Raw genomic sequence first — 15000 nt, 5'->3', positions numbered from 1 at the left:
TTTGAGTTTTATTAAATATTTGCTTAAAGCATTTAAACAAACTTTTACTTTCACCATCACCAACCCCACCAGACTCCATGAAAATAATCACTACTTTTAGCATGTATAGAGCCAGCATATCTCCACCAGACTCCATGTAAATAATCAGGACTTTTAGCGTGTATAGAGCCAGCATTTTTCCACCAGACTCCATGTAAATAATCAGGACTTTTAGCGTGTATAGAGCCAGCATATCTCCACCAGACTCCATGTAAATAATCAGGACTTTTAGCGTGTATACAGCCAGCATATTTCCACCAGACTCCATGTAAATAATCAGGACTTTTAGCGTGTATAGAGCCAGCATATCTCCACCAGACTCCATGTAAATAATCAGGACTTTTAGCGTGTATAGAGCCAGCATATCTCCACCAGACTCCATGTAAATAATCAGGACTTTTAGCGTGTATAGAGCCAGCATATTTCCACCAGACTCCATGTAAATAATCAGGACTTTTAGCGTGTATAGAGCTAAAATGATGGTGATTTCGGGGCTGTTTCATGTTAAACTAAAAGGATCTTACTCTTTAACTAAAAGGTCTATCTCTGTAGGGATCCATCCTATAATGTTGTCAGACACTTAAAATAATAATCTGTCAGCAGCAGCAACAGAACTTTTAGTCGACGAAAACTGACGCTGAACGATTTGCCCATTTCAAATACTGTTGTTCCCACCAGTCACTTAGACTCCAATGCATTGGAAAATAAGGTCCAGGTTGAAAAATACAGAAGTGACCCTTGAATACCTAACACTGTCAGCTGTATGACAGTAAAACTACCATATAATAAATTACTCACAGTTTTAAGTATTTTGTATAACCCTGTATTTCCCGCCCTAGGATTCACCGTCTGCTACGTTGGAGCATCCCAGTGAGAATTGTCCCGCAGTCTCCAGACCTTCGTCTCATGCTTTCCTCTCTCACTTTCACGTTTCGCGGGACCAGACACCCTCTGAGTCGTGTGCTCTGTCCCGCTGTGGCTCCCCTCTGTCTCCCCGAGGCTTGGAGTCGCCGCATTACAAACACTGGACCTGGGACCCGTACCTGTACCCCAGCCAGGAGGAAACGTCCATGGAAGAGGAGGAAGAGGAGGAGGAAGAGCGAGAGGAAGAAGGGACACGTGAACAGCTGTCTGATGGACATTTTTCCAGAGCCTCGAGCGACGCCGGCCTTCTGTCCAGCTCCCGAGACCTCGCCGAGGGTTTGGTGAATCCGGCCTTTTCTCAGGACGACGGCCGGCCGATTTCTCGGTCCAGGCCTTCCAGCCAATGGGGACGGCCGGAACCGAAGTCGCCCAGGTGGGCGCGTCTGTCCAGAGACCGTCCCTACGGCTACTGCCGGTCCCTGTCGTCCAGCGTGGAGAACATGGCGTTCTCCGGGGCGCCGCTCAGTCCCACGAGGGGGTCGTTGTCTTCTCTTAACTTTAGTTTCAGGGACGACACTTCGCTAGGATGCAGCAAGACCAGAGGTAACGTCCTATCGTTTGTAATGCAGGGAAGGGTTTTCCTCTACCGCAAGGGTGGCCAACCAGTTAGGTATAAAGAGCCACAAAAAAAAATGCACCATAACAAAAAGCCACACAACACATGCACGTCCACACTACAACAGCAACAGTGTCTTCCAGATCTGATGACAGTCATAATACATAGCAGTTTTCATAGTTTTTTTTCTCACTTAGATTGACTCAGTGTGAAACCTGACAGTCTTTGTTATCCACAATCCTTTTCAGGTCTTGCTTGAACTCGGTTGTGGCCTCTCGAAGAACTCTCTCACTCATTTGTCACTAAAGGGGCTTTCAAACAATCAGATTCAGCAGTGAAAGGGTTAACGAGGAAGGTGATCTGTGGCCGCTGCTTTTCCTCAGGTTGCACAATCTGTCCTCAAAACTCTGCTGCATTATTTTCCATTTTAAAATAACTGGCAGATGTATTCAAATGTGTTTGTTTTTTTTTACTTATCTGAAATACTGTATGTTTCAGAAAAGTTAAAAACAACAATCAACCAATGACACAGCCCCCAGCCACACAGTGAGAGCCTCACAGGAGCAGGCAAAGAGCCGCATACGGCTCACGAGCCACAGGTTGGCCCCCCCTGCTCTACCGTTATAAAGTTTAGCTGCAGCACCGAAGCCGAATGAATGTAACAACCAGATATGCATCGAATCCAGGATTCAGGTTCGGATTCAGCTGAATATTGGGCTTTTTGACGGGGTTGGGTTTCTGCCGAACCTTACCGGCAATTTCCACTGGATGCAGAACGTCTGTGGACCGGCTCCGCTGCAGAACGGCTGCGTGCTCCGCCGTCCGTCAATACCATAGACTGTATATAGAATGGACCACCAGGTCCCGTGTCTCTGGACGGAGACCAGTGAAGGATATTAGAAGATCTTTCCCGGTGATGGCTGAGCGTTACTGAGCAGCCTCCAACTGAGCTTGAAGACGTAGATGTGACGTGAGCAACCTGTCTGAAAGTTGGAAGTCTTCTGGTAGCTGTGCCAAGAGAAATCTCAATCATTCCCAATCTAGCAGAGACGGAGAGCGTAGGTATATGTAAGGAGATAACATAGACACAGGCTAATTATTGATCACTAAAATGATAGTTAACATTAGTAATTAAACTTAAACAGCTAATGGAAGTCCAAACTGCCTGAGAGCTTCTCCTGTACTATACGGTAATTCCTCTACTATGAGACAGTAAGTCTCGTGGTTATGACACAATCGTTAGCCTATTTTTATAAAAACGTCTGCTACGGAGCCATAACGTGAGCTACAAGGTAATGGAGCCTTTTATACATTGTCGTGTTTCTTTAGAAATAAACAATGGACAAATAGAGTCTTTAAACTCTTCAGATGTAAAGTTATTCTCTGTCAAAGTGACGTCAAAATGAATGGCAGTCAATGGGATGCTAACGGGAGGTGATGGCTTGGTAGCATCAACATGGCGCCATAGGAGCTACGCGGTCCGAGGAGAAGCTGACCCCCTTGGTCAATCCCCACCAGGTCCGGATTTGTTGCGGCACGGCTGCGGCCATGACTGACAGCTGTAGTCACGAGGACCCACAAGATCTCACGAATTCACGTAGAATAGAACCACAAAACCACCACCAGTTAGTTTCCATCCAGAGGAGTAGAGGGGAAACTACTCTGAGCTGTGTTTTCAAGGTGTAGTGCAGGAAATATGATCCGCCGTGAGCACGCTGGATTTTACTTTGAAAATTAACCAGATGTTTATTTTGTTTCTGTGCTCAACTTCCTGTCTCCACTATCTGCCGTGTGCTGAGTTGCTGCGGAGCTCTCCGGCGTCCGGCAACAATAGAAGCTCTGGTATCTGCTCCGGAGGGCTGGGACCGCCGGAGCTGGGACGGAGTCGGGACGCAGACGTTCTGCAGTCAGTGGAAATACACACACTGACTTTAATGGAAACCTAATGACTCCGTCGACGTTCCGGAGACATTCCGCATCCAGTGGAAATTGCCGGTTACAATTTTTTCCCACGGAACCGAACCCTACACTTGCACTACGCGCGCTACGCTGGTCGCCGTAATGACGGCGCCATTGATTACAGGAAGGTGTTTACGTAGGTGGAGCGTTCATGCAGCAGGCTGTGAGGAAGTGGAAATGGAACTGGTGAGCAGAAAAAGTGTAGTTTGGCAGAACTTTCAGTCAAAAGAAGACCATTCAAGTCCAGCTACATGTTCAATCTGTAATGCTGATTAGTCTGGTGGTGGCGAGGACCCTAAACTATACACAACATCACCGCTGTTACAACATCTGGTATCAAACATCTGGAAGAATACGAGTTGTGATGAAGGAATCTACAGACAGCAGCCAAAATGCAGCAACTTCAGGTACGGCAAAGGAAGGACAGTCACTGGATTCGGTATCCGGTTTTGGATTCGGCAGAATCTTAACCAGTGGATTTGGTATTCGGCCGAACCCCAAAAAAATCTGGATTCGGTGCATCCCTAGAGAAAATCAACGCAAGTATCAGAACTAACTAAATGACTGATTACATGACTCAGATCTGTTGATGGTAGCTGGTCCCCAGTGGACTTCTTTAGCAAGTTTTGTCTTTAATTATCTTCTCTGGCTCAACAGATGGTAGAAATACACCACCGGTCAAAAGTTTGGGGTCACTTATAAATGTCCATTCCAGACAGAATACCAGCTGAGATCAGTTGCATTGTTTTTTTGAACAGGGCAGCAGTTTTCAGATTATATTATGTGCTTACATAATTATAAAAGGGTTCTCGACTGTTGTAGACAGAAGTGGCTGAAGAAAGGCTTGAAATCAATGCTGTATGGTCTACACGTCATACCTAAATTAAAAGTGGTCCAGCTCCCATATACTCTCACTCTGGGGTGGGCCTGATATCACTGGGAAGGTGACTGGTGTGTGTGTGTGTGTGTGTGTGTGTGTGTGTGTGAAAGGTGATTGATGTGTGTGTGTGTGTGTGTGTGTGTGTGTGTGTGTGTGTGTGTGTGTGTGTGAGTGTGTGTGTGTGTGTGTGTGTGTGTGTGTGTGTGTGTGTGTGTGTGTGTGTGAAAGGTGATTGATGTGTGTGTGTGTGTGTGTGTGTGTGAAAGGTGATTGATGTGTGTGTGTGTGTGTGTGTGGGTGTGTGTGTGTGTGTGTGTGTGTGTGTGTGTGTGTGTGTGTGTGTGTGTGTGAGTGTGAAAGGTGATTGATGTGTGTGTGTGTGTGTGTGTGTGTGTGTGTGTGTGTGTGTGTGTGTGTGTGTGTGTGTGTGTGAGTGTGTGTGTGTGTGTGTGTGTGTGTGTGTGTGTGTGTGTGTGTGTGTGAGTGTGTGTGTGTGTGTGTGTGTGTGTGTGTGTGTGTGTGTGAAAGGTGATTGATGTGTGTGTGTGTGTGTGGGTGTGTGTGTGTGTGTGTGTGAAAGGTGATTGATGTGTGTGTGTGTGTGTGTGTGTGTGTGTGTGTGTGTGTGTGTTTGAGAAGTGTTGTATTTTGTAGTTTTTTGGCTTTTTTCTTTGCACTTTTCAAATGGAAATAAAAAAAAACACACAGTAGTTACACATACTCCATATCTGTAGTAAAGAATTCATATAAAATCCATTTTGGAGTCTTTTGTCTTCATTGTTTCTGCAGTAAGCTGAGCCATGTGGCTGATGTCCTGTGCTGTCTGTCAGCTGTCAGATGTGTTCACAGCAGTGTATTCCAATCATTTTACAGATGTAGGACTTGGACGGAAATTAAAAACTCCATTCTAGCCTCTGTAACTCTGTGTCAGTAAGGTCTAGAATCACCCTGACACTTGGAACAAAAAATTTAGAGTGATACCAGGCCAAGGCTGAGTATATGGGAGCTGGACCACTTTTAATTTAGGTATGACGTGTAGACCATACAGCATTGATTTCAAGCCTTTCTTCAGCCACTTCTGTCTACAACAGTCGAGAACCCTTTTGCAATTATGTAAGGGCAGCACTGTGGCTCAGTGGTTAGCACTTCTGCCTCACAGCAAGAAGGTTCTGGGTTTGAATCCAGGTCGTCCCGGTCCTTTCTGTGTGGAGTTTGCATGTTCTCCTCGTGCTTGCGTGGGTTTCCTACGGGTGCTCCGGTTTCTTCCCACCATAAAGACATGCATGCAACTAGGACTACAGTTGAAAATTAGCCAACTGGCTAACACTGGTGCATTTACAGAAATGTTGATTAATGTGCATTGTCCTAATCAAATAAAAATAAATCTAAATCTATACATAAGCTCATAATGTAATCTGAAAACTGCTGCCCTGGTTAAAAAAACAATGCAACTGATCTCAGCTGGTATTCTGTCTGGAATGGACGTTTATAAGTAACCCCACACTTTTGACTGGTAGTATATATAACGTTATATGTATAAATAACGGTCCAAAATGTGAATGAAATTGCATTTTTTTTTTCTTATTGAAAAACGTCCCATTTTCTTGAGGGAAGAACCTCTAAACCTTCACCAAATATGTTCACCGAAGTCTTCCACAAACCGATGGAAGCACTGCAGGGGTTAGAAATCCTAATAGACAATTAGACAATAGACATTAGCGCCACAGACCGTCACAATAACGGGCCAAGCTTCCGGCTCTATAGTGACATTTTTTGGCTCTTTTTTCAGATGTGTTGACCTGTTTTTAAAAAAATTTTGTGGCTTTTTTTCAGTGTTTTTTTTCCTCTTTTTAGATTTTTTTGTCACATTTTTAAAGACATTTTTGGCTCTGTTTCAGATCTTTTAATTTCCTTTTTTTAAAACGTTTTATTAGACATTTTTGTCGCTTTTTACAATGTTTTTTTTTTCCGCTTTTTAGGCGAATTTGTCGGGTTTTTTACGCTTATTTCAGAAGTTGTGGGTGCTTTTTTTTTACGTTCTGTTGCTTTTTGAAGTATTTCAGGTTTTTTTCAAAGTTTTCTTTCCTTTTTTTAGGCGTTTTTGTCGCCTTTTTCAATGTTTTCCCCCCGCTTTATAGATGTTTTTGTCACATTTTTAGAGATTTTTTTGTCGGGTTTTTAAAGAAATTTTTTGGCTCTTTTTCAGATGTTTTAATTTCATTTTTTATAAACTTTTTATGTCGTTTTTTTTAGACATTTTTGTTGCTTTTTTCCAATGTTTCCCCCCCGCTTTTTAGACGAATTTGTCGATTTTTTTGTGGTGTTTTTTTTAAGCTTTTTTCAAAGTTTTTGTCTCAATTTTCTAAGACAATAGAATAAGCATTAGCCCTTTTTCAGAAGTTGTGGGTGCTTTTTTTTTTTACATTCTGTTGCTTTTTGAAGTCGTTTCCTTTTTTTTTGGCGTCTTTGGTGAACTGAATTTGGGTTGTCCGTGATCTTGCAGCCGTACTTTCTTCCAGAATAAGTGTGTTTTTGTTTCTGCAGAGTGGTCCAAGTCTTCTGACTTCACTCAGGTTGTAGACGGCCGAGGCAAAAACCATCACAGGAAGACGGTGAAGATCCAGGAGAGCAGCCCCGACACGGTGAGATTGACTTTCTTCAGATGATTGAAATGTCTCCGTGATGGTTCAGTAATGCACCGACTGTTGCATGAATTCATACAACCATGCTAGTAGTTCTTATGGTTTTATATTCTGTAGCTGTGTTGGAAACCGTTCTCTCAATAATCCCTCTATAGCAGGGGTCTTCAACGTTTTTTAAGCCAAGAGAGAAATAGGCCGTGCAGTTGCTGAATCTGTCTTCATTTCAGATCAACAAAGGTCAGTTTAAAGGCGCTGACACACAGAGCCGATTATCGGCCGTCTGACAGTCTGGCGAGGTCGGTGACTCGAGTCTGGTTGGTGTGTTCGTGCCGTCGTCCGTTGGAGGAGCCGTCGGCCTTCATTTTGGCCGACCTGACATGTTCAGTCAGAGACAGGACAGTCAGAGACAGGACAGTCAGAGACAGGACAGTCGGGACTCACCCGGGAACGGCGAGCGGATGAGCCTCTCAAAATCTGATGAAAATCTTTTAAACTGACCTTTGTTGATCTGAAATGAAGACAGATTCAGCAACTGCACGGCCTATTTCTCTCTTAAAATGTTTTCAGAAACACGTTTCGGTGAACTATTTTAGTCCAATATGAGATCGTATTCTGAACGAGACGCCATGACAGTCTGGCTGTGAATTTCCGGAGAAACCAGACCCACGTGACGCGTTCATCCAATCAGCTGCCGGTTTTCATTTTCTGGGAAACAATACAGAGCAGCGCCGCCTGCTGCTATGGAGACGTATTCGTTTCGCGCAGTTGCGGAGCGTACGCTCAAGTCGGCGTCTCTTCAGTGTGTTTTGAGGCATTTTTTTGGACCTCGGGGACCCGACTGATCAGTCCGACTGGCTTTACTGCCGACGGTCGGCCGTCTGGTTGGTGTGTCAGGGCCTTAAAAGATTTTCGTCAGATTTTGAGAGGCTCTAGTCACGCTCATCACGCTCCCCATTTCCGGGTGAGTCCCGACTGTCCTGTCTCTGACTGAACATGTCAGGTCGGCCAAAATGAAGGCCGACGGCTCCTCCAACGGACGACGGCACAGGACACACCGAACAGACTCGAGTCACCGACCTCGCCAGACTGTCAGACGGCCGATTATCGGCTCAGTGTGTAGCTGCTTTTAACCGAAGCATGGAGAACTTTATAAATAAACACGAACGCTACTGTCTTTATAATCTATCTTTTTAATAAACTGTCTGTACACTTACAAAGTTCTCAATGTTTGGTTAACATTTAGGGACCCTCATTATGCTACCGTTGAAGTGTGGTGATATTTTGAGCCTTGTTAGTGATATAAATAGTGATTTACCCTCTGCCACGAAAGCTAGCGTTAGCAGCTAACCACTGGTTTTGCGGTAGCTTGTTAAAAGATAGAGACGCATTAGATTAGCATGTAAACGTGTCCCAGAGAACGGTCGACTCGGTACACGTTATTAACCCCTAGTTTTATTTTACGCTGGAATTGTCCTTTAACAGCGAAGAATTGGATCACCCCTACAAAATGGCGAACACACTTTATAGGGAACTACAGTCATGTGAAAAAATTAGGACACCCATGCTAAAGTTGACTAAAAAGAGGAATAAAAAAATCATCTTTAGGAAATTGATCTTAATGCCTTAATTAAAAAAATGACCTTTAAGGACACCAATTTTCTTTGTGAATGAATAATGTATCGTAAATAAATAAATGTTCTTCCTTAAAATACAGGAGGCATAATTATACATACCCCTATGTTAAATTCCCATAGAGGCAGGCAGACTTTTATTTTGAAAGGCCAGTTATTTCATGGATCCAGGATACTATGCATCCTGATAAAGTTCCCTTGGTCCCCACATCATCACATACCCTTCACCATACCCCCACCTCATCACATACCCTTCACCATACCCCCACATCATCACATACCCTTCACCATACCCCCACATCATCACATACCCTTCACCATACCTAGAGATTAACATGGTTGTATTTCAGTTAGCCTAATAGCTGGTTTGATTTGCATTGAGAGATGATTTTATGGAAAGTACCCCATGCCAATCTCTAGGTATGGTGAAGGGTATGTGATGATGTGGGGGTATGGTGAAGGGTATGTGATGATGTGGGGGTATGGTGAAGGGTATGTGATGATGTGGGGGTATGGTGAAGGGTATGTGATGATGTGGGGGTATGATGAAGGGTATGTGATGATGTGGGGGTATGATGAAGGGTATGTGATGATGTGGGGGTATGGTGAAGGGTATGTGATGATGTGGGGGTATGGTGAAGGGTATGTGATGATGTGGGGGTATGGTGAAGGGTATGTGATGATGTGGGGGTATGGTGAAGGGTATGTGATGATGTGGGGACCAAGGGAACTTTATCAGGATGCATAGTATCCTGGATCCATGAAATAACTGGCCTTTCAAAATAAAAGTCTGCCTGCCTCTATGGGAATTTAACATAGGGGTGGACTGACTTATGCCCCCTGTATTTTAAGGAAGAACATTTATTTATTTACGATACATTATTCATTCACAAAGAAAATTGGTGTCCTTAAAGGTCGGATTTTTCCTCTTTTTTCTTTTTTAATTAAGGCATTAAGATCAATTTCCTAAAGATGATTTTTTTATTCCTCTTTTTAGTCAAATTTAGCATGGGTGTCCTTTGTTCACATGACTGTATTTGCGTGCTAGGGAATGGTTTCTAACACAGCTAGTGACTTCTTCTGTCTCTTTGTTTCTGTGTAAAACAGACGCAGTCCCATCTCTCTGACGGCTGCTGTAGACGGCGCCGGAGACTCAGAGGACAGTCCGCATGTTGGTCGGCTTCAACCAGCCTCAGTCAGCTCAGTAAGGACACACAGTCCCGTTTACAGTATTACATTATCTAACGGTTAGGGGTTAGGGGTTAGGGAGAGCAATTCATAAAGGGGACACAAGTAAGACAGCCAATATTGTACCATTATAGTATATGTTTACTAGCCTAGAAATCTAGACACACTGTAGGGGCAGAGCATGTAGAGATAGAGCCAGGGGGTCTAGCAACTCTCCGTTTGCTTGCGAGCTGGAAAAACCAAACTCTGGCCGGGCCAATCACATCGTGTATAGAGTCGGTGGGCGGGGCTTATGGCTGCTGCTGCTGGCGAACAGCGGTCTTTGGAGTCGGCTTTGGCTGTGACTCTGGAAGACTTTGAGTTCAGCTTTTCTTTGAGAAAAGAACAAAGAACGGCTCTGAAGTCATTCTTAAAAAAGGAAGATGTGTTCGCAGTTTAAAGTTTAATCTATCAACTAGCGTTGCTCTGATTGGTTGTAGAGCTATCCTATTGCGTACAGAGGGAATTTGAAAGACAACCGTTTATCCCGCCCCTCGGATTGAGCCCAGCCAATGGGGAGTTCCCAGACCCAACATCTGGATGTGGGGCTGGCTTGACAGAAATAAAATGGACAGAAAGGCCATTGAACTGTTTCCCGTGGTCTTTTGATTGGTACACAACTAAATGGCGATTGTTGTTAGTTGTCACAGTGACAGCAGCAGTGGGTCAGCAGACCGCTAACGTTAGACCCATAGACTGTATATAAGAATGGACCAGCAGATCCCGTGTCTCTGGACGGAGACCAGTGAAGGATATTAGAAGATCTTTCCCGGTGATGGCTGAGCGTTACTGAGCAGCCTCCAACTGAGCTTGAAGACGTAGATGTGACGTGAGCAACCTGTCTGAAAGTTGGAAGTCTTCTGGTAGCTGTGCCAAGAGAAATCTCAATCATTCCCAATCTAGCAGAGACGGAGAGCGTAGGTATATGTAAGGAGATAACATAGACACAGGCTAATTATTGATCACTAAAATGATAGTTAACATTAGTAATTAAACTTAAACAGCTAATGGAAGTCTAAACTGCCTGAGAGCTTCTCCTGTACTATACGGTAATTCCTCTACTATGAGACAGTAAGTCTCGTGGTTATGACCCAATCGTTAGCCTATTTTTATAAAAACGTCTGCTACGGAGCCATAACGTGAGGTACAAGGTAATGGAGCCTTTTATACATTGTCGTGTTTCTTTAGAAATAAACAATGGACAAATAGAGTCTTTAAACTCTTCAGATGTAAAGTTATTCTCTGTCAAAGTGACGTCAAAATGAATGGCAGTCAATGGGATGCTAACGGGAGGTGATGGCTTGGTAGCATCAAAATGGCGCCGTAGGAGCTACGTGGTCCAAGGAGAAGCTGACCCCCTTGGGTGGACCCAGTGGCAGTGGGTCAGCGGACCGCTAACGTTAGTACTTCCCATTGAATCTGAACGCAGTGTGGCACCGTGGCCTCTCTGAATCAACCCAGCATAGAAATAAAAAGACAGTGACCTGTAACTTTTGTTTTTAAATATTTAAATTAAAAAATAAAAATATCAATATTGTTTTCAGATTTTGAACCGATGGATTTGCTGCAGAAGCAGGTGTTTTCCCATCAGGTAAATCTGCAGTAACCGTGGAAAAATTACTAAAATAAGATGTGCGTTGAGTGTATAACGTGTTCTCTTTAAACGTGTCTGCAGGACGTTTGGAGCCCGACTCACTCAGCGTGGAACAGCTGGGCCAGACCCACGAGCCGCCGGTCCTCGTAAGTCTGACGCGTAAACACACATCGAAGAAATCTGACTTATTTATTATTATTATAGCACCTTTCATACACGCAGGCAGCTGGTGGCTTCTTTCAACGTTCTTATTTTTTTTACGTGTTTTAACATTTTAGGTAAATCAATGTTTTTTTTTACGTTTTGGGTTTTTTTTTTTCAACATTTTGGATTTTTTTCAAAATTTTTGGCTTTTTTCAACGTTTTTCTTTTTTTTTTCAAAGTGTTTGGCTTTTTTTTTTTTAAGTTTTTGGCTTTTTTTTCAACATTTTTTTTTCAACATTTTTGTTGCTTTTTTCGACATTTTTGGGGGTTTTTTCAACATTTTTGGGGTTTTTTCAACGTTTTGGGGGGGTTTTCAACATTTTTTTTTTTTTTCGACATTTTCGTTTTTTTTCCAACGTTTTTGTTACCTGCGGGTTGTTTTATTCAGAGGGAGATAAAGATTCTTTGCCTGGCTAGTTTTTGTAATTATGTAAATGTGAATTGTTAGCATATTAACATATAATAATGTAATAATTACATCCCATCTTTCTGTTTATGACTGCAGTTTGCAGAGTGGGATCGCCCCTGAAGGTATTTCTGAACGTACAGTTTGGATACATTTCCTAATAATATATATTAATATGTTAATGAAGTTATTGGGTTAAGTGTTGTGAGATTTACTGTTACTGTATTTTGATTTTCCTTTGTTGTTTGTCTGCAGCGAAGAGCTCCTCATTCCAGTCCACTGACAATTTGTATTCGCACTATTCAGGTATTAAGAAAGTGTGCAGAAAATTAAGTTTGATTATTAGAAGGTAATTTGGTGTCTGACAACATTATGGGATGGATCCCTGCAGAGATAGAGCTTTTAGTTAAAGAGTAAGATCATTTTAGTTTAACATGAAACAGCCACGAAATCACCATCACCAAACTACACCAGACTCCATGTAAATAATCAGGACTTTTAGCGTGTATAGAGCCAGCATATCTCCACCAGACTCCATGTAAATAATCAGGACTTTTAGCGTGTATAGAGCCAGCATATTTCCACCAGACTCCATGTAAATAATCAGGACTTTTAGCGTGTATAGAGCCAGCATATTTCCACCAGACTCCATGTAAATAATCAGCACTTTTAGCGTGTATAGAGCCAGCATATTTCCACCAGACTCCCTGTAAATAATCAGGACTTTTAGCGTGTATAGAGCCAGCATATTTCCACCAGACTCCATGTAAATAATCAGGACTTTTAGCATGTATAGAGCCAGCATATCTCCACCAGACTCCATGTAAATAATCAGTACTTTTAGCGTGTATAGAGCCAGCATATCTCCACATGTAAATGGGTGAATTAAGGGTTTATTTCAACCAAACCAGAGTGGTGATTGTTGGAACAGTGGAAAGATGAACCAAGACGGCTTTTGGTAGTTTTATTTAGTTTCTGTCCACTTTGAATGAAGTGTGTTTTACGATGATAAAAGTCCTGATTATTTACATGGAGTCTGGTGTAGTTTGGTGATGGTGATTTCAGGGCTGTTTCATGTTAAACTAAAAGGATCTTACTCTTTAACTAAAAGGTCTATCTCTGTAGGGATCCATCCCATAATGTTATCAGACACTTAGAATAATAATCTGAGTCTGTCAGCGGCAACAACAGAACTTTTAGTGGACGCTGACTGACGGTTTAACGTAACATTGCAGCTTGTTTTTCTTGCTTAATACTGGACCAATGTCAAAGACCGTTGTTCCCATCAGTCACTTAGACACAAAACATAGAAAAATATGGTCCAGGTTGAAAAAACCCAAAGCTATCCTTAAATCATTGCTCAACATTTTGGTGCAGTATTTTCTAAAAGCAGTTTTCTACCTGGATTCATCTCTTAAAGTTATTACAGGTGTATTATTACAGGTGTATTTAAGCTCCTGTATGTGTGTGTGTGTGTGTGTGTGTGTGTGTGTGTGTGTGTGTGTGTGTGTGTGTGTGTGTGTGTGTGTGTGTGTTGACAGCGATGGAGAGAAACAATCTGATGCGACTGGCTCACACCATTCCCTTCACTCCAGTCTCCTTTCTGGGTAAAACTTTAGTGTTTGGTGCCTCAGCATCATTTACAGTGGGGGGTTAAAACCCCCAAAATAATCCATTCTGGACTCTTTATGAAGTTTTTGCTGCTATTATCAATGTTTTTGTTGCTATTTACGACATTTTTGCTGCTTTTTTCAAGGTTTTTCGTTGCTTTTCACTGTTTTTGTTGCTTTTTTCAGACATTTTTGCTGCTTTTTTGGAGTTTATGTTGTTTTTTTGAAAAAGAAATTAGAAGTTTTTGTCTCTTTTCTCAATCCATGCAGACGTGCAACATCTTTTCCGCACTTTTTCCCGCTTATGTTGATGTGTTTGTATCTGTGTGGATAGTTCACATTGCTGGCTGTGCTGTTTTCTCTGCAGGAGGAGAGGAGGTCAGCATCTACTCGATGGAGGAAGTTCCGTCTGAATCCAGCACAGTACCAGCGTGGTCGTCCCGCGGCCTGTCCGCCATGCTGCAGCCACTCTCCAGCGAGGAGGGCTCTCTGGACGGGGGGCTGCGGCGAGGCTGCAGGGTGCTGTGTACCTGGGCAGAACGTGACGTGCTCAGACCCGGCCTGGTGTACATGGTCAAAGCCTTCAGGCCCGAGGTGGTTCGGGCCTGGCAGAGGTACTTCCACGGTAGCACGGCGCTGCAGCTGTGTTTAAGGGTAAGTGTACCAAGAAGTAAAATGCACACAGGCTCAGATTATTATTCTAAGTGTCTGACAACATTATGGGATGGATCCCTACAGAGATAGACCTTTTAGTTAAAGAGTAAGATCCTTTTAGTTTAACATGAAACAGCCCTGAAATCACCATCACCAAACTCCACCAGACTCCATGTAAATAATGAGGACTTTTATCATGGTAAAACACACTTCATTCAAAGTGGACAGAAACTAAATAAAACTACCAAAAGCCGTCTTGGTTCATCTTTCCACTGTTCCAACAATCACCTCTCTGGTTTGGTTGAAATAAACCCTTAATTCACCCATTTACATGTGGAGATATGCTGGCTCTATACACGCTAAAAGTCCTGATTATTTACATAAAGTCTGGTGGAAATATGCTGGCTCTATACAGGCTAAAAGTCCTGATTATTTACATGGAGTCTGGTGGAAATATGCTGGCTCTATACACGCTAAAAGTCCTGATTATTTACATGGAGTCTGGTGGAGATATGCTGGCTCTATACACGCTAAAAGTCCTGATTATTTACATGGAGTCTGGTGGAAATATGCTGGCTCTATACACGCTAAAAGTCCTGATTATTTACATGGAGTCTGGTGGAAATATACTGGCTCTATACAGGCTAAAAGTCCTGATTATTTACATGGAGTCT

The 15000-nt window shown here is 42.9% G+C and overlaps 1 protein-coding gene across 1 annotated transcript in view; it reads left to right on the top strand.

Annotated features, from left to right (window-relative positions):
- Positions 1-15000, top strand: part of trpm6 (transient receptor potential cation channel, subfamily M, member 6) — a 56893-nt gene that overhangs the window by 32146 nt on the left and 9747 nt on the right. The window contains exons 20-28 of the mRNA XM_031317284.2: positions 879-1506; positions 6903-7000; positions 9745-9835; positions 11403-11449; positions 11534-11598; positions 12162-12187; positions 12318-12368; positions 13604-13669; positions 14040-14326. Coding sequence (XP_031173144.2) covers positions 879-1506; positions 6903-7000; positions 9745-9835; positions 11403-11449; positions 11534-11598; positions 12162-12187; positions 12318-12368; positions 13604-13669; positions 14040-14326 — 1359 coding nt within the window. The remainder of the gene's footprint in view (positions 1-878; positions 1507-6902; positions 7001-9744; positions 9836-11402; positions 11450-11533; positions 11599-12161; positions 12188-12317; positions 12369-13603; positions 13670-14039; positions 14327-15000) is intronic.

This window comes from Sander lucioperca, chromosome 2 (genome assembly GCF_008315115.2).
Source record: "Sander lucioperca isolate FBNREF2018 chromosome 2, SLUC_FBN_1.2, whole genome shotgun sequence".
NCBI lineage: Eukaryota > Metazoa > Chordata > Actinopteri > Perciformes > Percidae > Sander > Sander lucioperca.
The sequence above is the reverse complement of the archived record's forward strand: the minus strand, read 5'-3'. Positions and strand labels throughout refer to the sequence as shown.